The 26,877-nt window shown below is 37.2% G+C and overlaps 1 protein-coding gene across 3 annotated transcripts in view; it reads right to left on the bottom strand.

The window, feature by feature from the left end:
- LOC127648412 (bromodomain-containing protein 4-like) overlaps nt 1-26,877 on the bottom strand; it is a 73,227-nt gene that overhangs the window by 18,559 nt on the left and 27,791 nt on the right. The window contains exon 1 of one of the 3 annotated variants that reach the window (XM_052133079.1): nt 23,348-23,961. The exons of 1 other annotated variant lie outside the window; for it this stretch is intronic. In XM_052133079.1, coding sequence (XP_051989039.1) covers nt 23,348-23,448 — 101 coding nt within the window. In that variant the 5' untranslated portion in view covers nt 23,449-23,961. Of the gene's footprint in view, nt 1-23,347; nt 23,962-26,877 lie in introns of those variants that run through there. One more of the 3 variants, XM_052133080.1, reaches the window with a different exon arrangement.

The following is a 26,877-nucleotide window of genomic DNA, read 5'->3' as shown; positions in this document are numbered from 1 at the left end:
TTAATTTCACAATTTCAATATCTGAATGTTCACTTGAATGGCCTACTTGATTCTACTGTCAGATTTCTAAAAATCTTCATGTACATTTTACTTAATTAGCATCTTTGTTTTATTGCTCTTAAATTTATTTCTCTGCTCTTTATTACAGCAAGTTTACTTGAGCAATTTCTTGTTTTAATGCAATCTGTTATCATTAATATGGTAACACTTCAAAATAAGGTTGTTTTCATTTACATTAGTCAACTACATTTGTTAACATGAACAAACAATGAACAATACTTTTACAGCATATATTAATCTTGGTTGAGCTTCATTGCAACATACTTGAACATTTTTAAAAGCTGTTAACATTATATTAATTTGTTAACTGTTAGTGGTTTTGAATGACTGAAATTATGAACAATGAACATTGTATTTTAATAAATTAACATTAACCAAAAATGTATAAATGCTTTAAATAAACAGCTTATCATAATTAATAAATGTAATAACGTTAACAAATCCCCACTGTATGGTTTTACCATTTATTTTAATATTTAAAGCAATATTGACCAACTAAGAAATAACAAAGCTACATGCTATATTTCAATTAAATGTATTTACATTTATATTAATTGTTAATTTTGAAGCTTGTTCAAGTGTGTCAGTTTTTGCTGTTTTTCAAAAATTATGAAACGACACAGGTTTTGGTATCCACTACTACTGAAATTTTGGTATCATGACAAACCCTAGAGGAAACAAACAAAATTGACTAACTTAAAAAAATATAGGCAACAGACGACAGATAATTCCCCTTAATTAAAAAATATGTGCCGAAATTAAAAAGTGTTGTTGACCCACGGCTGATTATGGGCCGAGTTATGACTGGTAGTTTGAGATCAGATAATTGCAGAGGTGTAGAGTAATGAAGTACAAATACTTATACTTGAGTATACTAGATATAATATATGGGTATAATAGCTCTTTAGACTTTAACTTCACTACAATCTGAAGAGAAAAATGTATACCATTACTCCAACAAATTTCTCCAGACTCTTTAGTTACTTCTGCGACTGAACACCGCAAAAAATAGAATACATGTATGAACTGCATGCAGACAACTTTAGTGATGTCCAATTCGTGAAATAATTTGAGTCTAATCTTTTAAATTTGATTCAATTGAACCAATCAAAATGTGGTCTGAATGATTTGTATCATGAATCATGAATCTGAATAAAAAACATAATTAAAAAAAAAAAAAAAAATCACAAACATTTCCAACCCCATGCTTCAAGGTTGGGATGGTGTTCTTCGGCTTGCAAGCCTCACCCTTTTTCCTCCAAACATAATGGCCATTATGGCCAAAAAGTTACATTTTTGCTTCATCAGACCAGAGGACATTTCTCCAAAAAGTAAGATCTGTGTCACCATGCGCACTTACAAACTGTAGTCTGGCATTTTATGGCAATTCTGGAGCATTGGCTTCTTCCTTGCTGAGCAGCCCTTCAGGTTATGTCAATATAGGACTTGTTTTACTGTGGATATAGATACTTGTCCACCCGTTTCATCCAGCATCTTCACATGGTCCTTTGTTGTTGTTTTGGGATTGATTTGAAATTTTCACACCAAACTACGTTAATCTCTAAGTGAATTCCTGAGCGGTATGCTGGCTGTGTGGTCCCATGATGTTTATAATTTCATACTATTGTTTGTAGAGATGAATGTGGTACCTTCAGGCATTTGTAATTTGCTCCCAAGGATGAACCAGACTTGTGGAGGTCCACACATTTTTTCTGGGGTCTTGGCTGATTTCTTTTGATTTTCTCATGATGTCAAGCAAAGAGGCACTAAGTTTGAAGGTAAGCCTTAGAATACATCCACAGGTACACGTTCTATCAGAAGCTAATTATCTAAAAGTCTTGACACCATTTTTAGGAATTTTCCAAGCTGCTTTAAGGCACAGTTAACTTAGTGTATGTACATTTCTGACCCCCTGCAATTGTGGTATTGTCAATTAAAAGTGAAATGATCTGTAGGTAAACAATTGTTGGAAAAATGACTCCTGTCATGCACAAAGTAGGTGTCCTAAACAACTTGCCAAAACTAGTTTGCTAAAATTTGTGGAGTGGTTAAAATTTTTTGTTTTAAATAACTAGAACCTTAGAGTATTTAAACATCTGACTTCAACTGTATGCCATTTTATTTTGTTGCACAGGCCTGTCAGCTCATATAAACAAGCTAAATGTGTTTTATTATCTGGCAAGATTTATTCTTCATTAAATGGCATGAAATACATTAAATCTAAACTGTACAGTCACCAATTTGCTTGATTTTTTGTTATTATGTTGTTCATAATGTTTACTTTGTTATTTTGCACCATATGAGTGCATTTTACTTGCTGACTGACTGGTCACAGCAGTTCTTAACTCCTAATATAAACTCCAGTATGGCACCACCAATAAAAATATTGTCAAAGGATTAATTAGCTCTTCCGTAATTTATACAATTTACTAGTATTTTAATACTTAAGTAAATTTAATATCAGTTACTTTAATACTTTTACTTAACAATTTGTTATCACAAGCTACTTTAACTTTTACTTGAGTACATTTTCTATAAGGTATGACAACTGGATCCTTTATACAACACTGGATAATTAAGCATGCTGAGTGGGGGCAAGAGAGAGAGCACAGCCAAGAGTCAGCTTATCAACAGTGTCCAGGTGACCTCACGACCAAATGATGTCCCATCATGGAGTAATAAGAGCGTAAAACTGCTGCAGAACTCCGCAGACAAAACATATTTACTAATGGAGACCATCCTGCACCTTCATAATCAATTCTTGTTCCTCAGCCAGTTGTTTGTTTTTTGATTGAAGCACGTTAAAGGTCAGCCTACATGGTCAGCCTGGTAACTGATACAAAAAGGAGCCAAAATGTCTTCCCCTCTGTTAATCGCACTCCCACTACTACCACTGCCTCAGAAATCTGCCAATCTCCACACCCACACTTCCTGCTAATGAAATCTCATGTCACGTGATACTGCTATCTAGCGCCCTGTATTAATCTCTCTCCAACCAAACTGGTTTCAAGAGAAACCTACAACACATCAGTAATGCAACACTACTTCTAGCAATATTACTAGGATGAGACATATGCTTTTGGATAGTTGGCATGCCTTTAAAATAATTTTAGGTTCAAATCTATATAGATTTATAAATGAAAGTATACACTTTAGGTACTGTGAGCAGTATTTAAGTTTTTCACCATTTTGAATAGCATTTTTTATTTCACCAGTTCATTTAAAATGATTCTATAAGTAGAAATATGTAATGTAGTTGCTCAATGAGGTCATAACTGAAGATGAAATAGCAAAATGCTGTTTAAAATAATTTTAGATGGGAGTTTATGATGTAATGCCAAAGGACATGTCAACCTCCAATTTGTAGTAAAAAGACTAAAGTTTAGGACAGTAGTGAACAATGCGATTTGGAACATTCTTAACAAACTAAATGTCTCATCTATTGAAAAAATAAAATAATTCAGAATCAGATTATAGTGTTAAGACATCTGATGATGTGTTGAGACTGATATTCCCATACAGCACGTATATCAATCACACAAGTGTTGCAGTGACTCACTGGCACAATCTTTCTATCTCCCGTCAAGTCTTCATAATACATCACGTGACAAAATGTGTTCAGTAGGGATGAATCCAAAATAACAGACTCTAGAGGCTTCTGTTGTAAAAAAAATTTAAATACTATATGAAAAACAAACAAACAAACAGGAATAGCTAACATAAAATAGAATTGTAGATTAAACAGCTACAATTTGAAGTAGGATAAAGCACAACAAACCACTGTCCTACTCAGCGCAGCTGAACTTCTGAAACTACCCTCCGGTTCTTTTCTGCAGCCAAATAAAGTATATTAACTGCTGTAAGGCCCATAATAAAAAGGAAGTGAACTCATGTTCTGTTATTAAATATAAACATACTTTAGCAGTAACCAAAACAATCGTGATATAATGACTTCACGGTGCAGCAGCTACTGCCAAGCTTTCCACACCAGGCCCACATAATAGCCAGACTTAAGACATCTTAAATTGAGAACTTAAATTCACTTATCTTTTAGTTAATTAGAACTACAACGAAAAAAATATATATTTTTTTATTAATTATTCAGATAAAAGGCAAACTTTATTTCCTATATTTTATAAAAAAAGAGATATTTTAAAAACAAAGTATTATCTGCTATACATTGTGTACAAAAAAATATTTAAAATATAAAAGTTACAATGTAAATTACAGGTAGTTTAAATAAAAAAACGTTGTTCTCAGTTTTGAAGCAGCAGGACAATTTAAACTACTCAATTACAAATGAAAATAAAGCAAAGTTGAAGTCAGAAGTTTACATACACAGGTTGAAGTCATTAAAACAATTGTTTTTACCACTCCACAGATGTCATATTAGCAAACTATTGTTTTGGCAAGTCGTTTAGGACATCTATGTGCATGACACGAGTAATTACTCCAACAATTGTTTACAGACAGATTGTTTCACTTTTAATTGACAATACCACAATTGCAGGGGGTCAGAAGTTTACATAAGTTAACTGTGCCATTAAGCAGCTTGGACAATTCCAGAAAATGGTGTCAAGCCTTTAGACAATTAGCTTCTGATAGGAGGAATACTTAATTGGAGGTGCACCTGTGGATGAATTTTAAGGCCTACCTTCAAACTCAGTGCCTCTTTGCTTGACATCATGGGATTCAAGCTGATAGAAGAGAAACTTTGCCTGAAATAACCACTCGTTACAACCGAGGTATGCAGCAAAGCATTTGTGAAGCCACAACAGGAACAACTTTGAGGCGGATGGGCTACAACAGCAGAAGACCCCACCGGGTACCACTCATCTCCACTACAAATAGGAAAAAGAGGCTACAATTTGCAAGAGCTCACCAAAATTGGACAGTTGAAGACTGGAAAAATGTTGCCTGGTCTGATGAGTCTCGATTTCTGTTGAGACATTCAGATGGAAGAGTCAGAATTTGGCGTAAACAGAATGAGAACATGGATCCATCATGCCTTGTTACCACTGTGCAGGCTGGTGGTGGTGGTGTAATGTGTGGGGGATGTTTTCTTGGCACACTTTAGGCCCCTTAGTGCCAGTTGGGCATCGTTTAAATGCCACGGCCTACCTGAGCATTGTTTCTGACCATGTCCATCCCTTTATGGCCACCATGTACCCATCCTCTGATGGCTACTTCCAGCAGGATAATGCACCATGTCACAAAGCTTGAATCATTTCAAATTGGTTTCTTGAACATGACAATGAGTTCACTGTACTAAAATGGCCCCCACAGTCACCAGATCTCAACCCCATAGAGCATCTTTGGGATGTGGTGGAACGGGAGCTTCGTGCCCTGGATGTGCATCCCACAAATCTCCATCAACTGCAAGATGATATCCTATCAATATGGGCCAACATTTCTAAAGAATGCTTTCAGCACCTTGTTGAATCAATGCCACGTATAATTAAGGCAGTTCTGAAGGCGAAAGGGGGTCAAACACAGTATTAGTATGTGTTCATAATAATCTTTAGGTGAGTGTAGACAAACACATTGTACTTAAGCTAACACCACAAACACTGATAATCTTTCATGTCTTTATAGAACACATCCCATTAAACATTCAAAGTGACAGCACTGAAAAAGTGAAACCTTGGATTTAATAACTGGTTGATAGGTAGCAACAACCTCAACCAAGTTTTTCTGGAATATGCGGATTAGACCTACACAACATTCAGAAGGAATTTGAAAATGTTCTTGAAGGATGTCTGGTGTGAACGGCTCTCTAAGTCTTTGCACAGCATCACTATTGGATTGAGGTTTGGGCTCTGACTGGGCCACTCCAAAATATGGATTATTTTTAAAGCCATACTGTAGTGGATTTACTTTGATGTTTAGGGTCATTGTTCTGCTGCATCACCCAACTTCTAATAAAAACAATTCTAATGAGACTTAATGTTTTGATGCTCTTTAATGCTTTGTGTGACAGATCACGGCAGCTGCACATTCAAAAGTAGTGGCACAACACTCTCTCTCCAACGTAGCTTGAAAAAATAAACATGAATTAATAGAGGTTATATTGAAAGAGAATTGTTCAACTAAAAATGTAATGTTTCATATCTCTTGAAATTGGCCAATCTCTTAAATGTGGAAAAGACATGGAGAATATCTTGTGATTTTCGGTTTGCGCTCAAGCCCTGGAGCACTCAATTGCACACCCAAACTATTCATTCATTATTCATTTGCTAGTCTTTCACCACAAACCACACTCAATTCACATTTTGTCCATTGCTTCGATACCCAATTCAACACAAATAAATACATACATGTTTATGTATTTTACCACTCCCTGACACTTTGCCATCATTGTTGCTTTAGTTTGGCTAGCTAGCCAGTTGTTCTTATCGTTGCTCAATACTGTACATAGAATAAGCAATTTCGCAGTGTCCTTTTACATACTCTCACAAGATGTTAGACACAGTATGTCTTTTCATTATAAACAATGAAATATTATTCAAATACTCAAAAATGGTTCTGTTTGATTGAGCTTTTCCAATATTACAAAAATAATGTACTTTTTCACACCTATTTTTGTCTTCTTGTAACACTCAAAACGGAGAGAGCTTGGCGACCCCTCATGAAGCTCCGGCCTTAGTGGGGGGTCACAAACTCCAGGTTGGGATCCACTGCCCTAGGGGGTCCCAGTCCCCTGGCTGAGAAACACTGCTGTGGGATATCTTGTTCAACTTAGGAATTTCCCGAAGCAGCAAAGCAACCTAAAATCATGATGCGCCCTCCACCGTACTTCACCACTGGGATGATGTTTTCATGTTGACATGCGGTGTCCTTTTTACGCCATAAGTAGTGCCCGTGTGTTCTTCCCCAACAATTCAAACTTAGCTTCATCAGTCCACAAATAATTTTTCCCAGTAGCATTGTGGAGTGTCAAGGTGGTCTTTGGAAAACTTCAAGCACATCGCATTGAACTGATGCCACAAACTCAAGCTTCATAATAACAGTGAAATACCACATTGTATTTTTATTCAGAACATTTGTATATAGAGTAGCAATATTCACCGATAGCAGTGGTTTTCAGCTGAACTCAGACTATAAGCACAGGACAGGGGCTGTTCAAACAGACGGAACACAACAGAATGGAACTGAACGCGAGGATCTCGTGACACACATTTCCAATTTGAACATCACTCTTGACAAAGCATTTAAAAAACGAGAGCAAGACGCAATGGCCAAGTACTTCTGCCAACTGTAAGGGGCTGTTCACACCGAACGCTTTTGCAACCATCCATTTGCATTTCTATGTAAACGTGTGCTAGACGAACATCTTTGTTTTGCTTTATTTTTGTTAATTCAGCATCTTGTGCAGGAGCGCTGTTTTTTAGATGTAGTGTCTGATTAAAAATTACTTTACAAATCATCTTGAGACAGTGTTAGCATTTGAATGTGAATTATTATTATCTTAAAATCAACCAATATTCAAATTCAAATTTGACAGCCCTAACGCAGATGCTGATGTGCACTCACTTGCTCAGTGAAGATTAACGGAGACTTGCTTGTGTTAAAAACAATCCATTTTGCTAAATAAAAATATGCACCTGATTTTTTATTTAATAAAATGTATCCATTATAAAATATAGAAAACAGTAAAATGTCTGTTATGCACTGTAGAGAAACAACTCTCAAACGCATTTAACAGCAAAACACTCAGTCAAAACACCTGATGTGGGAACCAGTCCACATTAAAGTATATGCTTATGAATTATCCTTGAAGACAGGACAATAAGTCTCTAACACGATGTAGAACTTTAAATGGTCATACATTAATTATTTTGTGCACATACTTGTGTGGTTGTCATTTCAAGCGGTGACAGCAGTTTCATGTGATATGACATGATATCATCCATTTATTTTTAAACATATTTTTATTCTTGTACAATTCATTATCATACATGCAGTTTCATACATATTGAGAAACTACTAAAAAATTGTGCCCAAAAATTCCCATCATACCACAGGACTATTTATGTAAACTGGAGAAGTTGACATAAAATCTATAGGCTTTAATCAACAAAGAATTTTGATTAAAAGAAAGTTTATGAATGTGTAAATGAAAAGTGTATATTTTTGGTGCTATGACTAGTCCCAGGTCCAAATACTCCATGTAGAATATCTTAATATAAAAAATGGTCCATGTATAATAATAAAAGAATTAGCAATATGCTGTTTAAAACCATTTTGGTGTAGTATAACATTGTAGGATTTGTCAATTTTCTCAAAAGTATTTAATGTACCAAGGCACAAATGTTATCCTAAAATCTTGAGTTTTAAAAAGTTTACTCATATTATGTCAACTACACAAAAATACATATTTAGCAACATGGTTATGCAGAAGGAAAATGTGCAAAACATGCAGTGAGCAAAGCCACAGTTGCATGTGATTTGGCAAATGCTTTCATTTCAAATATTCACTTTTACTAAAAACACCTAAAGGTTTTCTATTCTTGGTAAACTGAGGGTTTTCTATTCTCTAATATAGACCTGCCAAAGCTCAGTAAATGTCACTTGGCATTCTGAAGCAATCCACTTCTGCACTGATTTGTGCTCTCTGGATCTCTCTTTGTAACTTTGGCAAATATTTCTTTAGCTTCCGGCTCAATCTTTAAGCCTGCAGCTCATGCGCTGAGGATCTGTGGGTCAGCATCATGTTGTGGATCTCTGTAGAGCTAGGGATGTGGGAGATGTGCCTGGAGGGAGCTTAAATAATCTTTATTGTATGAAAAGATGGAATGGATGTGACTAATATTCTAATAGACTAATATTCTGCCAAACAATTCGGATTGTATTCCACATGAGAAAAGTCAGTCATCCGGGTTTAGGACAACAAGACGGTGGGTAAATGACAAAGTAAATGGGTGGACTATCCCTTTACCTATTTGGTTTGGGCTCATCGTGTGGGACACCTTGCCCAAGTTGCTACACAGAGAGCACCAGAATAATCTTTAGTGCAAGGTCACAAGCGCATATGCAAAAGCAAAGAGCAAAAAACTATTTCTCTAACGCTACACGTTCTAACTGAGATACATTTCACTACTTTTCCATGTCTAAAAGTGGCTACATACACACAGAACATTTGTTTGTCTCTGACTAAACCACATTCTTGATGACTCATAGAATGACAAGCAGTGGGTAGATCACATGACCACTACCTCTCCACCCAAGAGCTCAGACTCAGCATGGAGAGACGGAACAGACAATCTGCTGGCATGACTACTAGGGAAAGAATGCCAAACTGTCTGTTACCAGTAAATGCTCACTCATAAGGACTTACCAAAAACTCCACTTGGATGAATGCAGGACACAAAAAAGTTGACCTTATTATCCCTTTATGAGTGGATCAGATTTTGCTACAACTTGAGCTCTTAAAACATTGCCACAGACTCGTCACTCGGTATGCAAAAACAGAGATTGTGTACACAATAATGCATTAAGGGCAAATCTTTAAAGGCAAGGCATTCCGGAAGGATAAAAAGTAGAAAAGAAAAGCTCATTCTTTGTTAAAGCGCTTATTATTTCTTCTACTAGTTGGCTCCATGTGAACAGTAGGCTAATTTGTGAGTTGTTCCTTCATGTTCTTTTCTGGTATCCACACATCATATGAAATTTACTGGGTTTAAACCTTAGGCTTTTGATCGATGCTATTTCATGCATCGATTATCAGAAAATGTCCCTGATGATTAGTGGTCAATATCTACTTTTCTTTCAGTTATAAATGGGGCTACTCGATATCAGCTCATCGGCTCAACTACTTGACAATTTGAAAAACAACCAAGATAAACAAATAAGTTCTCTGGTTTCTAATTTGAAAAAAGAAAACTGATTTCTTTATAAACCAACAAAACCCATCTTCAGTCTGACCCATTATTAGATACTTTAAAACTTAATGACAGCACAGCTGTTAATGACTGTAAATGATAATACAGCAATCACACAATTACATAATTGTGTTGAGAATCCACTACGTTTCTGGTATACAAAGGCATTTGATAGACATATACAGAGTACACTGTAAGTCACAGCAATAGTGTACTCTTTGGCAAAGAAAATCACTTAAAATCCATAAAGTACTGGAATGAATATTCTTGGCCAAAAACAAAAATTCTGGAAACTGGTCCAAAAACCAAAACCCCAAAATTATTATTTTAAATGAGACTTTGTTTGGAATACTTTACCAAATTCTAAATGTTATTATTAGTAATGTATTGAAACATTACATAACTACACATTTCATTATAAAATAGACAGAGAATTACATAAAATGTATAGATTAAGAACATCACGAGCTGCGCCTGATGTGTGTCTGTGTTAACAACATGACAGTCACATTCACTGAAGTGTGCTGAGCATGCAGAGTACCTCTTTACTTACTAAACATCCTTTTGCGATTTACAATAAAAATGTTTGGCTTATAGTTGAGATTTTTAATACAATGCAAAAAAGTCACATGGACTACTTTAATGGTGCTTTTATGGTTCATTAAAGTCATATTGGAGCTTGACAGAAACAATCATGACACACAATATCAGAGCATGGATAAACGCTCTTTATTAAATGCGCTAAAGACCAAGAGAGCGATCACTTCACTTTTGAGTATGTATATTTGAATGTGAAACAAATAATTGCTTTTTCCTCTATTATGTGAGTGTTTATGTTACCAGATTTTAAAGTAGTGGTTTCGGTTAACATTTTCAGACTTTTTTCTTCTCTTTTGGCTGAAGACATGTAATTTTCTTCCATACATTTTCAGCGGCCAAAATTTAGATGAGTCCCTACTGAAGTTGTTTATTAAAAAAGTGATAAAGGCAGTGATGCAGCATTATCATTCACATGGCAAAAAAAATGAAATTTTTCCTCATATGTACATCAAATATGCATCCTCACTGCTGGTTCAGGATTTCTTCCTAAAGTTATTTCAGCATTTAATGTTGGGGGGTTTTCACAGAGGCTAGGGCTGAATGATTAATCAAAATTAAAAAATTAAAAAATAAAACAGAAAATCACAATACAACCCAGTGCAATTTTCAAACCGCTAGGGCTACAATTGAATTAAATAAATAAATATAATCTCAATGCGCTGCCTGTTGTGCTGCGCCTATGTGCATGGCTGTATTCAGGGTTCCCACGCTCATCAAGACACAATTTTCCAGGCAAACGCACATGAGGGGTCATTAAAATGAGGTTATAGGAGGTTTTTTTTTCCGTATTTGAAAGTTTAATTCGATTTAACCCTCTGGGGTCAACGGACGCGCCAGTGCGTCCTGCTGGATTTTTCCGTCATTACAGCAGAAACAACATAAAATTCTCTGTCATTTTGGGGCATAGAGATAAGTGTAAGACATCATTACAGACTATAAAGGGTCTACTTTTATTTGTGTACACTCAAAATAACAACAAAACCTTGTGCTTTTGTAAAATAAAGAAAATAAAAAGGGCGAGCTGTCAGCAGTCTGTGTTCGTGAGCATATATCTGAAACACGTCACAAAAATGAACAAACTCCACAAATACTTATCACACAAACATAAAACATATGTTTAAAGAAAGCTTAAAATGTCTATTTTTAAATAAAACAATTCAAATTTAAAACAAATATTCTCCTGCAATGTAATCTGTATGAAACAAAGTGATGTACAGTTTCTCCTGGCTCAGCTAATTTATCTCTAATGTGATCACACCCACGGGCAGAGTGCGCTATTCATACGCTAATGTGCTGAAGCGATCAAGCGGTCACGGCCCCAACTTTGTCTTAAAACAACAAGTTCGTTCATTTTTCTGCACGTTTGAAAGACAGTACGATACACAAGTGAGAAAACTCCTGGATAGTGATGAGTTAAAATTTTCCTCAGAAGAAGAGCGGGAATAGAGACTTGATCCAGCCGAGGAAGTCATTTAGTTTTCATTAGCTGACATGCTATTTTATATAAACATGTACATATTTTACTAGTGGGACTGTTTCCAGACTTGCCAGCCAGGATTCAGAGTATTGACATTTGAAATATGTCCTAATAAGCAAGTTTTAGTTACATTTAAATGCTGTTTCGGCTAAAGCAGGAATTTAAATTGTATGCTGTATGATATAAACATGATATGTAATATGGTATAAAAATAATATGAATGTTTAGATTATATTTTATCTAGTGTTTATGTTGCCTCATTATCATCAACAAAGCTTGTGCATTTTACTCATTTACACTTGAACAGATATTTGCAAGCACTTATATTAAATAAATTAAATATTTAAAAAAAATGACCATCTTATAAGGATTTTTGAAGGATCATGTGACACTGAAGACTGCAGTAATGATGCTGAAAATTCAGATTTGATCACAAATTGCATTTTACAATATATTCAAATAGAAAACTGTTCTTTTAAATTGTAAAAAGTTTTTTGGATCAAATAAATGCAGCCTTGGTGTGCAGAAGAGACTTCTTTTAAATGGTAGTGTAGGTCTAAAATTAAGTAAAGTCTTTATGTAAAGAAAATGTATAGTCAGATTACGTTTTAACTTAAAACTTGATTTTGATCATTAAGTCTCCTCACATTCATTCTCTTTCTGTCACATTCCTCAGTGATAGGCCCACATTTTTTAGTACCACATCGGTTGAGGTTTAGCAAATTACTAAATGTGACATCAAAACTCTGCAGATCACTGATTGGGCACTATCAGCGTCATTGCTATAAGCTAGATGACAGGTTAGCTTACCCTCATGCGTCATCTTTGAGCTAACACAGTGATGTCCTCGTCTACGCTTTGGTGTATGATTTCCCAAACTCTCCTGTTTTTTTTTTTTTTGCTGTATTTTGTCTTGCTGCCGTCAGCCTCTTTTGAAACAAGGTTTGTCATATTGCTGTGAAAAACAGCCACATGCTGAGAATCAAGATCACCATTCATTCATTGCTCTTTTTTTGTGCATTTGTGTCACTTTTAAGATGATGTCACGGCAGTAGAGGTGGCACAACTATGACGATCAGCCTATAATCCCACCCACGTTGAGGCGGCACTAAACTGCAGTGGATAAGCAAGATCATAAAAGTAAAGTGAGTAGAGTTGAGTCGTACTGTAATGGGAGTGGAAAAGTGCCATAAGGAGCCACTGGCTCCTAAACTGAAACATTAAGGAGCCATATGGCTGTTTTTAGTAGCCAAATCACAGAATTGCTTGATTAAGAATGCGGTTTAGAAACAAGATAGAAAGCAGAAGGAGGTTTGTGAGGTTTGCATTTACTTTTGTCTCAAATGTTAACACCTCTTGCATAATTTATAAAAAATATAAGAGATAAGATTTTTTTATTTAGTACTGCTCTTCAGAATCTACATTACAGATCATTACATTAAGTATATTATGCATATGGTAGTGTTGTCTTCTTGAGCATCAATGAATAATCGCACCATGTTTAATAGCTCAATTGTTCAAAGTGTCAAAAGCTTGATCTGTGTGTGTATCTACACACACACACACACACACACACGACTACAAGAGTGCAAATTGAATGAAATCCCAGATGCAGATTATTGTGCTACGCCAACCTCAATCAATCATTAACAGGAGAATAAATAGTGGTACACAATACGGGACTTTTAATCGTAGAGAAGCCCGAAATACACACAAGACTCTTATTTTGAAATGCCAGCACTCCCAGTTGTGAGCTCAGTGACAGCTGAGAAAATTAATCTAATTCAAACTGCTAACCTGAGTTCAAACCCTCAGTTCTTTTTGGGTGATTTGTGAAAAAGATCTGGTTCAAAAGAATAATTTGTTCACGGCTTTCTCGCAAGGGGTTTGTAGTTGTCGTCGTCACCACAACAGACTGGGTGAAAAGTGGCACGAGATGCACTAGTGGCTTGCGCTCTATAGATGTATTCAATAACTCAAGATGATATTTGATGAAACCGCATCTGAACGCACACATCCCGACAGTCGCCAATGGCGACTAGATTTTAAATTATAGTCGCAACAAATAATTTTTGGTCGCAGTCTGGAGCCCTGCAACACCGGACATATTTTTGTCCAAGATGTGAGATATTGCTTTATTATTATTATTATAATTATTATTTAATTGCATTATATTCATAGATATAAATTCCATTTATATCTAGCTTTTATTTTGGCATTTCTGTGCATTTTTGGTAGTATCTCACCTCTGAATACACAGTTTGCTACATGTCCCAGTGTGATAATTAAACACCAAAAAACGATAATATCATTAAAATAAATATATAATCTATATGTGCTGCACACTTCAAATTTCTTTGCTCAATGTGATCTACTACAAACATACACACACCCAGATCACACACGATGCACATGCATATGAGCGGCTGGCTTCATATATTGGGAGAACAAATCAATTTTGAACTGAGATTTGTATTCAGAGATAGAGGTAGTAGTTCGGAGAGCCAGAGGTATTGAGGTGCCACAACAGAAAAAGACCTGTGGCCCATTGAAGGCGGAATCTAGGAACAAGTTTACACCCAGAGGATCGGAGTGACAGGTTGCCAGTGAAGGTTAAATAGGATGGGAGTAATGTGTGCAAATCATTTAGTGCAAGTTAGTACTCTTGCAGCAGAATTTTTATATATTGCAAGCAGGAGATGGAGTGTGCCGGTAATCTAGAAATGAGGCGATACAAGAACACTGGAAAAATTCTGCTTTAGAGAGTTTGTTAATATAGGCATCTAGGATCAATGAAGGGACAGGAATGATACCCAAGTATATGACAGTAGCAGATGGAAAGATTAGAGAAGAATCATGGTCACAGACATTAGTTAGATTTTAGAATTGATGGATTCTCAGGTTTGCTCAGGTTTAATCTGAGAAAATTGGAGTTAAACCAGCCATATTTATTGACACATGAGGATAACGAAGCAGTCTGGTGAATAGAATCTGGCTGGCAAGCTGTATATATTTATCTATCATCGGCATCGCAGTGATAGTTAAAACCATGATGGCGAAGAGGCCAAGAGGCATATCTCTGAAAGGCGAGAAAGTAGTACTTTGTGGCAGACAGTGTCAAAAGGTGAGCTGAAGTCAAGTAAAAACAAAATGGAGAGATTGCCTGAGTCACCAGAGTAAAAGGTTATTGACAAGCTTTAATAGAGCAGTTTCAGTGCTGTGATGCAAGCAGAAACTAGATTGAAATATTTCAAACAGATTATTGTGAGCTGGAAATGATTGCAGCTGAAAAGGCGAGAACCTTTTCCATGATTTTAGAGACAAACGGTAAATTAGAAATAGGGCGATAATTTGAAAAGTCCGCTGGATCCAGATTCGTTTTTTTTAAGAATAAGAGTAACAGCAGCAGTCTTGAGTGATATTGAGACAGTGGCAGAGAAAAGAGATGTTCACAAGGTGTGAACTAGGAGCAAAAAGAACAGAGTTACAGAGTTTTAGAAGAAACGTGCAGGATCTAGCCGGCACAAAGAGGAATTGGATTTCCATATTATGTCACTAATGAGGGAGGGGTTCGTCTGCTGTAAAGTTAGTCAAGGGTTGATAGACTGATCAAGCTCACAAGTAGAAATGGTCAGGTCATCACCACATGTCTCACAAAAAGCATCCAGCTTTCCCTGAAATTGGTGCAAAAAGGAACAGCAAATGTTAACAGATTGGCAAATACTGTGGCTGGGTGCTTGCACTAGTTTGTTTACCATGCTAAACAGTACTTTAGGCCTATTGTTAGCTTAAAGATACATCGCAATAAGTTAACATAGGTGTACTGTTGGATTCATACGAGCATGACAAGCAATATAAGCTTCAACAACCCTACCAGAAAACATATCCAAGCATTATAGCAGGTAAAAAAATTTGCCAAACAATTACCAGATAAACATCCCTCCAGACTGCACCGATGCTGTCCTGAACTGTGCGCGTTACTGAACTGATCTTAAAAGCGTGGTTCCCCAGCCAGAACACGCGATAGCTAGTAGGGCAGTGAAACTAAATTATATATAGAATTTCTATTTGACAGCCCTAGTAGCCAGTACTTCTGTGTTTACGAACATGACATAAATATGTAAGGATGAAAGACCTAAGTAATGGTTTACCGATATGGTTTTTTTTTAATGGCCGATGCCAATATCCAGAGAGCAGGGTGGCCGATACAATGCTGACATAATACACAATTTAATATAGTAAATAACAAATATAAAATTGCTAAAAATTCAAAAAATTGTGAATTACATCTGTTTAAAGGAGATATCTGCATATTTGCAAGTGGTATATAATACAAGTTTTGTTTATATTTATCATTAGAAAAGTTAAAGGTGACAGGGATCTGTTGAGGAGTGACTGTTAAAACACATGCTTTAGAGGTAAAAAAAAATAAAAAATAAAAAATAAAAAATTGCTCCAAAGGACAAGGGATCTGCTCAAGTTGTGAGGTTGGTTTATTACATTGGATTAAATAAGATATCTGCAGACAGAATTAGATTTTTGTTTTATTGATATTTGCCTTTTTATCATTAGACAAGACAGTTTCTTAGTATTCTTATCAGAAGAGAGGAGAATGAAACAGATGAGCACTTTAACATTAAGAGCTCAGACGTGTCTGTCACGGCTCTGATTAGCGGACCGTTTAAATGAGACTGTTGCACGGCCATCTATTATTGTAGTAACACGATGGCACATAACAACAAAACAAACCCTGACTGGTCGTTTACATGTCTCAGTCACTTCACATGCAAGCAGGTGATTCTCGGCGCCCTTAAGAAACAGATCGGCCAAAAGATCAAATTTATCGGCTGATGTCAATAATTAAAGTCAGAATATCGGCAGATTTATCGGTCGACCACTAGACATGAGCCAGTGATTTCACGCAAAATCCTACCAGACAGCTCAAAATACTAATAATTTTGGCTTACCGTAGTGAATCGAGGTAAGGACTTTGTTTTATATACTGATTTAATTAAATCAATAACGGCATTGTTAATTTTTTACAAAAAACTCTTCCATAGAGAAGTTTTAAAGTAGTAATTCAGACTCACTGTACAGTTGGACATGGAAAGGAGAAATATGATGCATACAGATGTAAAAACTAATTAAACAACAAATAAAGATGGGAAAACAAATCTGAGTATATGGGATGTTGCATGAGTCACAACAGTCAGACGGTATGTGGAGCGAGAGACAGTTTGAGCATTCCAACATGCGTCCTCCACTCCAGGTGCTCTCAATTTCGAAATCACTCATCCTAACGCTATTTAAAAAAACAAAACAACTATTTAAATTATAGATATATGTTTGTCACAATACCACTAATAACAGTATAACCTTCCATAACGGCACCCCGTGTTCACGCAGTTACTTTTTTCCTCTAGTTCTCAGGTGACACTGAAGTTATTTCCTTGAGACCCTTCAAATCTGCCTACCAAGAAAGCATTTTTAGGGTTGTTTCAGATGCTAAAGGACATCTCAATGTGAATGTTGCAAAATTATGCTACCTTTTAAATATACCTCATTTTGACTTAAATTTAAGGAAACATCTCTGGTATATTTCATAGCTACTGCAATGCCATAACGGACTGCGACAAGATCAGCAAACATTTTTAAAGACATTAGACATATAGAGAAGGGTAGGGCTGCACAATATGGTGGAAAAATGTGATGCGTTAAGTTGTTGTAAAATGCGATACGTAATCCTATGGTGACGTCATGGGAGCAGAACATCGAAATCCCCATGGGGGCAGGAATTAGCTGGTTAGCAGGTCACTGTTAGACCCTGCTGGTAGATACAGGCACAAAACCCTCCAGTACTTAAAGAGCATGCTTCACTATTGACGGCCATTTAAAAACCACCATGTATTCTAACAAAATAAAAAACATTTTTAAAAAAATCATTGTACTACATCTTTTTCCAGAGACAGATTTTTTTTTGGGCAGGCAAGCTTGAGCAGCACCCACTCTTGTGAGTTAAGAAACAAAGTTAATTTGCACTGTTTGACAGACAACAAGAAATGATGATAAGAAACCATACTGCACAATGATGAGAGGCTTCCTTGTTTCACTGCAGCCAAGCAAAGTTGAAGATGAGGTCAGCCAATGGCAAAACACATTAAACAATCACACTGACAGGTTTTAATGTCTGCTGTGTGACGCCATTCAGCTGACAATCCTGGTGAAGCACATTTCTAAACTACAGAAGGCAATAAAAGCTGTTACACATCCTCACAGTGACAGAGCCAGATTCTAAAAAATACAATCGGGCACATCATCCTGCAATATCTGGGAAAGTGTTGGGCAGATTCTGATAAATAGTATGTGTAGTCAAACTATTCTGACCACTTAAGTGGACTCATGAGGAGTTACGTGTCTAAATGTGAGTGAACTATTAGCTTGCACAATTAAAATCAAATATCTGAAAGTATACGAGTACAGCTGTCAAATGCTGCAAAGTCCTCATGAGAAGAGTAACAATAAAAAGTTGTATTATAACGGCACTGAGATTAAACATGTCTGAAAACAAAGTGAAATGCGGGTCTCTTGAAAGCCTTCTATGCCACTTAAGCTAAATCAAATCATGATAAAGATTTGTGTGATTAATAAAATGCAAAGGCTAGTGAAAATAATAGCATCCAGAGCTACATACAAGTATCGGCTTACATGCCATTATACATTTACATTTGTTAAAGCTGATTTAGTTAAAAGTTAGAATATTTTGTGTCCCAGCTTAATGTGCATTTGAAGGATGATTACCCTGAAAAACTGACTATGTTTACATGGACACCAGAAAGTGGTTTATTGCAAGAAAACAGCATTCCGGTTTACATGCACTATATAAGAGGCGTACTCTTTTACACATGCGGCTTGGTTAGTAAGCAGATTTCTCAGCTTTTATTTCCAGATATTCCATAGTTGTTGCCATGTTTGTTTCCTTAACTTTCAATTGCAAATTGCAGCTGAATTACAATGCAGTAATATGGTTTACCTCTTACTCAGAGTAAAACTCTGGGATTTCCCCAATGTACAAGCGCACACGCGAACATGCAGGACAGTCGATATTTTACATTGGTGTGTGTATAAATTGGTATAGTTTATAGTGCATGTGATTTGTCCTACTGTACTCCCAGAAGTGTTGAATTCTTTCTGCAGTGTTGACATGTTGTTGGGCTCAATCCTATGACATTTGTTATCCGGTGTCCTGAAAATCTGTCCTACCTATCAGAATGTGCATCCTACACCCAGTGTGCAAGCGCAATGCATTACCAGACACTTTATACATCTTTAAAAAAGCCAGGGAACATAGAATTTTCCATTGAGTTATGTGTTCACAGATCCTGTATGGTTCTAGAGATACTAGAGCCCGACCGATATGGGAGCTGAGACGAAACCGATTTTAGAGGGGGAAAATTCACTGATTACCAATATGGTGGCCAATATAGTAAGTTTTTGAGCTGGAATGAAAACAGACCTTTTCTATGTGGATTGTGCATTGATTTTGCACCGATATGACTATGCAAAGGTACTCATGCTGCTTTCTTAAATATTTTTATCAAAGAATATCTGACATTATTATTATAAATTGTCAACAAATTCTAGAAATGAACACTGAGAAAATAAATACAATAAATAGCTTAAAAACATGGTACTGTATGTTGTGTCAGTCAGCTGCTGACCATTTAAATAAAGAATAAATTCAAATAAAATAAATGGCTAAATAAACATCAGTACTGTTTAGTATTAATCAAATGTTGACTATTTTAATACTGCCAGTCAATTAGGAGGCAGTTTGTAAAACAAGAAGGATTTACACCTGACGAGCCAAGAGATAAACAGCGACGTTACACCGTATTCTGCAATACAAGTTATGGGGAAACTTTCAATGGTGGAAAACCAGACTTTTAAATATTACATTTTATAAATGCAACAACTGGAATTGTTCGGTTGAAGGGGGTACCAAACTGTGAATACTGAACAAATCAGTTTGGTGAATACATGTTTATACATTAGCTTCACTCCGCTGACAAGCAATGAAAGTAACTACGTGGTTAGCTAGTTAGCTATAAGCTCGTTGTCATGGAGAGTAAAAGATGGACTTTTACTTTACAGCACTGAGTCTCACCAACTAGGTAACAACACAGTGTAAAATCAACACTCAACAGACACAATCCATCACGGCACCGTTGTCTGCTGAGCTGCAAAAAGATGCTCTGATGTTTACCTTTCAATCTGCTGCGTTACTGACTGCACTGACACACTATTGCTGGCAAACATAACAGACTGTTGTAATAAACATGAGTGACATGATTGTCAGGGACAGGGTTAACGTTTTATTAGTTATATTGAAAACGGAAAATGTTGGGGTCATTGTTTATTAACTTTCTAGTATATATTTCACAAACTAATTAGCAACTTATGAGAGCGCACTCTGCTGGACAAACTACATTATGACACCAATTCTAAAGCATTGTTTTCTGCATTATATGTTCTGAAAAAAAGGGTCATATCTGCGTATATCGGTAAAAATATACAGCGATACCGATATATTAGTGAAAGGCTAATACCAGCCAATAGATATATCAGTCGGCCACTAAGAGACACCCAAGAAAACAGTTTGGTTGTTTTACAAACTAAGTGAACTTTGACTATCAAGCTCCCGCATATTCAAAAAGATGACCATAACTGCTTAGGAGTTTGACCTAATGCTTTAAACTTCCTGCCCCCCCACATTTTCTTACACAAAACACTTTCTGGAATAAAAATTTTCCTCTGAACTGGACACCGATCATTAAGTACCGCTATGGAATGTCTGTGAGGAAGTAGCAGCTCTGGTTACCTGAGTACATACCAGGAAATCTGGTTCAACAGGCAAGCCAAGCCCAAACATGACATGAAAGAGAGGGTGTAAAAACTGACGGCGAACAAAATGGCCGCATCACTGATGAAAGTAAACAATTAATCATTGTTTAATGAGAGTTACACAGGACAGAAAGCTCCAGGCTCCCACTGGTGGTCTAGGCGCATGAACTGGGCCAGCAGGTTATTTGCTTGAAAGCATTTGTATAAATAATAAATTACACTGTACAGAGTCAGTTGCTTTGACCACAGTCCCACCTCCCTCATCTATCACCCCTCTCCACTTTCACACTCCTGTCTCGCCGGAACTCCTCCTGGGAGCTATTCTTTCCTACATCTCAGCTGCTTGAGCTGCCAGCAGGAAAGAGTGAAACCTTCTTAGTTTACAGTTGCATTTGCCTGTTACAAACTGCTCCCAACATGGTGGGAAGTACAATCTGTACAAACATAAGCACTACACGGGTACCTCCATCAAACAACACAGGTTTTTTTTTTTTCCTTGCTTGAACATTTGCTGGGCCATGTTGGATTTGTCCTAGAGTGTTGATCAGTGACCTAAAACAACTCGAAATTGGGACCAACAAATGTCTATTACAGAACAGAGCCATAAGAACACTGGCAGCACGGCATACGATAGGCATGTTTGCAAAGTAAGTGTTTCACAGCAGCAGTTCTTTGATGACAACTGTTCCACGTGCATAACAGTGGCCTCATCTGCCTTCTGTGTCAGTATGTTTACATGCACTTTAAAACTTCGATTTCAGTCCAATTATTGTACCAGTCTAATTTTTACGATGTCAGACTAACAGATCTACATAATGCAATTGTAACTCGGCCTTGTACAACATATATACTCATTAATCAGAACACAACTAGCATTGGAACTGAACTTGCGCTCCAATAGACAGAGTTGGCCCATTGAGTTGATTTGTATTAACAAAACATCCTCGGCTGATTTGTTTCCTACAAACGTTCAATTACACACACTCTCACGTAAACTTGGACAGACAACTTAATATAGTAGCTTCATTATATCTGTGCATGTAAACATTCTGCGTCACACATCAGACTAGGCAGTGTCCGATACATTAGCCTTCTCTGAGATGGGAATGTCCAGCTTTTATTTGATTTACAATGAGTGTTTGCCTTCAGAGCTGGAATAGGTTGTGAGACAGCAGTTATGATAATGACAGAATATGCAGTAGGCACACAGTTTCATGGGGACTGGGGGTGCTTTGTTTCTTTTGTTCACTAAGAAACAACATTGGCACAGCAATCCCATGGCAGGATTGTTGAGTTTATTTGCATCTCCTAGGTAGTTAGGGTGCACATCAGATCTGGTTAAAAAAGTGAAGGATGGTAGAAACTTAAACATAACAGTCCAAATTCTGCACAGAAAAATATTAAAATAAAACAAGGAAAAACTTCGTAAAAAAGAGAAAATGGGTCCTTGGTGCTATTGTAAATGCAGACTTTGTGGAACATGGTTCCCTTTTATGTTGAACACTAAAAACTGATATTTTCAGTTTAGGGTAATGGTTATGAAATTTCTGTGGTAAATCAAAAGGAGCCAAATGGGGCCTGGGTAGCTCAGCGAGTATTGACGCTAACTATCACCACTGGAGTCGCAAGTTCGAATCCAGGGTGTGCTTAGTGACCTTAGCTAGGTAGGGTAGAGTAACATGGGGTAACCTCCTTGTAGTCGCGATTAGTGGTTCTCACTCTCAATGGGGCGCATGGTAACTTGTGCTTGGATCACAGAGTAGCATGAATCTCCACATGCTGTGAATCTACGCGTTGTCATGCACAACGAGCCACGTGATAAGATGCGCGGACTCACGGTCTCAGACAGTCCTCCGTCACCCAGACTGAAGTGAGAACTGTGCCACCATGAGGACCTACTAAGTAGTGGGAATTGGGCATTACAAATTGGGAGAAATGTAAATGTAAAAAAAAAAAAAAAAAAAAAAGAGCCAAATTAAGTCATAACCTTTACGTAGATAAAAGAAAATATGGTGGTTTTAATTTACTAAAGATTCCAAATCAGAGATAGTTGAACCCTCTCCTTCTGCCACAACAAATACACTACCCCCTTCTTCCTCTGAAAAAATCCCACCCCTCCCCCAGTTACACACCCCCCTCTCCCACCAGGAGGCTGCCTATTTGGGGAATTTAGCTCAAAAACAATGCCCTTTAAAATTCTATTTTGTTGCCATTCTGTGGAAAACTTCTAGTAACGAAAAAATATTACTGACCCAAGTAAGTGACAATATAAGAATTCAGTACATCAAACCAAAAGATTACAAAAAAATTTCCTCATGTATGAATACTAACTTTACCAGGAGAAACCTAATAGCTAAAACCTAACAAAGACAGACACCATACTGACAAACAACATTAGTGATTGGTTGTGTAATGTTCAGAGTGTTACCTTTTAAGAGGGACGGAGCAATGTGCAATTTTTTCCAAAAGGGCATCCAATGTCTGAAAATCCAACAAATCATTGGACTTCGAAAGCATTTTGTAATCCATTGAGGAGTTCCTCTCTCCACAAAAGCAAAATAGAAAGGGAACTAAAAAGGCAAGAAAAGTTCGTCACTCAATCCCAAAACACAGCGATTTCTCGCTCTGAAATCGCCAGATCTTTTGTATATGTCCCAAAATCCACTGAGCCAAATACATGTTAATCCATAGTTAGTCCACCATAGTCCTAAGAGAAAGAGGTTGATTTCCTGAGAAGCCTCTAGCCGGAGACTCGAGCATGAGAGTGAGGCGCTGAGGCCTGAGGCCAGCTGAATCTGTTAGCTCTGTGCGCCGGTCGGTTCTCTACCCCCTCCCCCCCTCGGCAGCACAACGGCCCAGTTGCCACAGGCACTATGCCCCATTGCGTGTCCAACCGAGGCTTCGCTCCAGTGGGGCAACAGAAATTGGAGAGAGGAAGAGTGAAAACGGCTTGGTAGAATCCAAAATGTGCACTTTCTTTCTCTTTCCTTGGCTGAGAGCAGCGTGCTCTTACTCAGTGAAAATGGCTCTGACGCTTCCTCATTGAGAACAAGCTCTACCCACACATCCCTCCCTCCGCACTCTGGTGCTTACTCAGTCTCTAACCCCTCCCTTCTCTCTTCCCATCAATAGCTTGGGCCCTCCCTTTCTTTCTGCCTGCCTGCCTCCCTCTCTCTCTCTCTCTCTCTCTCATACAGCACACACACACACACACACACACACACACACACACACACACACACACACACCTTAGCTCCCCACCCCCTTCCTCCCGCCATTTCGCCCTCCCCCACAAACCCTTTTCAGACTGATCTCTTGCATGCTACCCCCCCACTTCACCAATTGCCGCCTTATCTGCTGCCTCTCCATACAGGCCTACACATTCACACATGTCTAGACTTCATCAACACAACAAAACTAGCCACTGGGACTGCTCGGCCAGCAGACAGCGAGCAGGAACTGAAATCAGTGCCTAACTAAACAAAGTGCATTTACATGCACTTTAAAAGTTAGATCTTTCTACAATGTTGGTCAGATTTTTCCCCAATCTAACAAACCTAGATAATGCAATTGTAGCTTGGCTTCTTCATACAGCATGTGTATTTAACTTCCTCCACTGACGTCCTTCAAATATTCAATTACACATTGTCATGTATACTTAGATATACAGATGAAAAAGTGTACCTTGACTGTGCAAAAGCTTGCTGTAATCTAAACTTGATGGCTGATTGTGGGTTACAAAGGAATAAAAGAGTATAAGGCAAAAGTGAGTGAGTGGAGTCAGGGGAGGGTGAATTAGAGGACAGAACAGGGATTCCAACTCCATAAAATACTCTACTTGCTTGGTTTGACAAGATGTAGTTTTCGCCAGCATGTCCTGCAATGGCAGATTTTTTATATATTCTCCAGGTTTACAACGCTGTTTCCCTGTTCCGGCATACAAGTCACAAACTACGATACCAACAGCCTCTGTATTGGTGCAGTAATGAAACATTTTTATTCAGGTCTTGCAAGGTTGAGTATGAGTGTATAGTGGTTTTGGCTGCGTCATAACTGCTTATTAAAAAAATAGTTCAGCTAAAAGTGAAAACATGATACGCATTCACCGTTAGCAAACACTGGTTTATTTATTGAAAACAATTGAATGAATAGTGCAGAACTAATAGCACATCCTGAACATAAATAGCCTGTTCTAAACGGAATTCAACGTTACTTAACATTAAAACAGTTAGAACATTGTTAAAAACAATTAACTGGTAGGCTAAGCCAAATCTACGAGAGAAAAAATGTGCTGAAAAGTTGTGCATATTTCATGACGTCCAGTCGTACATTGGCCATTGATATAATATGACAGCATTTCTATAAAGAACATTTACAAATAACAGCTACGATGTAAAAAAAAAGGTAAAGGATAGAAAAATAGCCCTGTAATGTAGCCTACAATAAAACGTATGTATTCTAAACATTATTTGCACACAAAATAAGATAGTCAGCACCTCGTTGAAAATAGCCCTCTTATTCAGCAGATTTATATATATATATATATATATATATATATAAAAAAACTTAACGGGAAAATAACTATTGAAAATATTAACCGACTTGTATTTCAAGTGTCGACTAGCAGCATCAGAACGGTTTAGTTTGACTAATCTTGCACATCCCTATCTGTCATTTATTCACCCTCCTGTCTCACTCGGTTCCAAACCTGTATGAGGATAATTTTTGAAGAATGTTTATAATGCTCCTACTTCACACTTGAAAGCATAATTTAAATAGTTCTCAAAAAAAAAAAAAAATAAGAAATGCTCTATTTTAGCAGCACCTTCCCTATATACCTCTGTGAGGTATAGATTGAATTCAAGTTGCTTAAAACCTTCCCCTCCACCGAAGTTCTTAAATTTACTTTGCACTTCACATATTCAAACTTCGTACGTCGCACTCATGAGACATGACTCAAGATAATCAATGAGGTTTGGTGTCATTGATGTCAAGTTTGAACATGCAGAACCATGAATAAAATAAGATATGGAGGAGGGGGAAGAAGTTTACTGAATAACGACATAAGGAATGTTTTGGATTCGATACAAGTTAAGAATCAACAGCATTTAACACTCACCCAATTTGTTTTTCAAATGATCACACAATTCTCACTTTTGGGTACTTTATTCTTTAACCACATAACTACACACTGATGTTAGCATGACAACCTCTCATTCTCTCTCAAGACCCGCTGTTTAGATAGACTAACTCCATAAGAAATCAACCCACCATCTGTCCACATACCTCATCATCATGACTCAGGCTAATTTATCTCCCTCCCTCTCTCCCTGCCACTACTTCACTCTCTCGCTCATTTACAGGTCAGGACCACCCAGTTACACAGTGGTCTCAAATGCTGACGGTCAACACAGGGTGGAGAGGAAAATGTTGGATTCGGGTGGAAGAAAGGGAAAGTGAAATAGTAACAGTGGCCAACAAACTGCACTTTGAGAGCCAAGTGACTGGGCTGCTGTAACTGGCAGAGGGGCATGCAGTTAAAAAAACTGATGCCATAATGATGAGGCACCCTGGAGACTAACAAATCATAAATACTCTTTAACAGTTTCAATCATGTACAGTTAGGGCTGAGCGCTATAGCTATAATTCTTTCTATATTTTTAAGCCTTTTGAATATATTTTACATCTCAATATTACTGTATTTATTTTAGTTGGCATTACATTAATTATGGCATCTACGATGGACTTGTAGATTTGATTCTGCTTCATTAAAGGATACTTGTAAATTATAATTTCAACCCAAAAGGGAGAAGGATTACATTAGAAAATAACAAACAATTATCACACATTAAGTGTAAAAACAAAAGAGGGGTGTTGTGCTGAGCAATGTGAGTGTGACGGATTTCTAAGGAGGTGCTCACAGCAGCAGATACAATGTAGATGAACAGATGTGAGTGG

This window comes from Xyrauchen texanus, chromosome 8 (assembly GCF_025860055.1).
Source record: "Xyrauchen texanus isolate HMW12.3.18 chromosome 8, RBS_HiC_50CHRs, whole genome shotgun sequence".
Lineage (NCBI taxonomy): Eukaryota > Metazoa > Chordata > Actinopteri > Cypriniformes > Catostomidae > Xyrauchen > Xyrauchen texanus.
The sequence above is the reverse complement of the archived record's forward strand: the minus strand, read 5'-3'. Positions and strand labels throughout refer to the sequence as shown.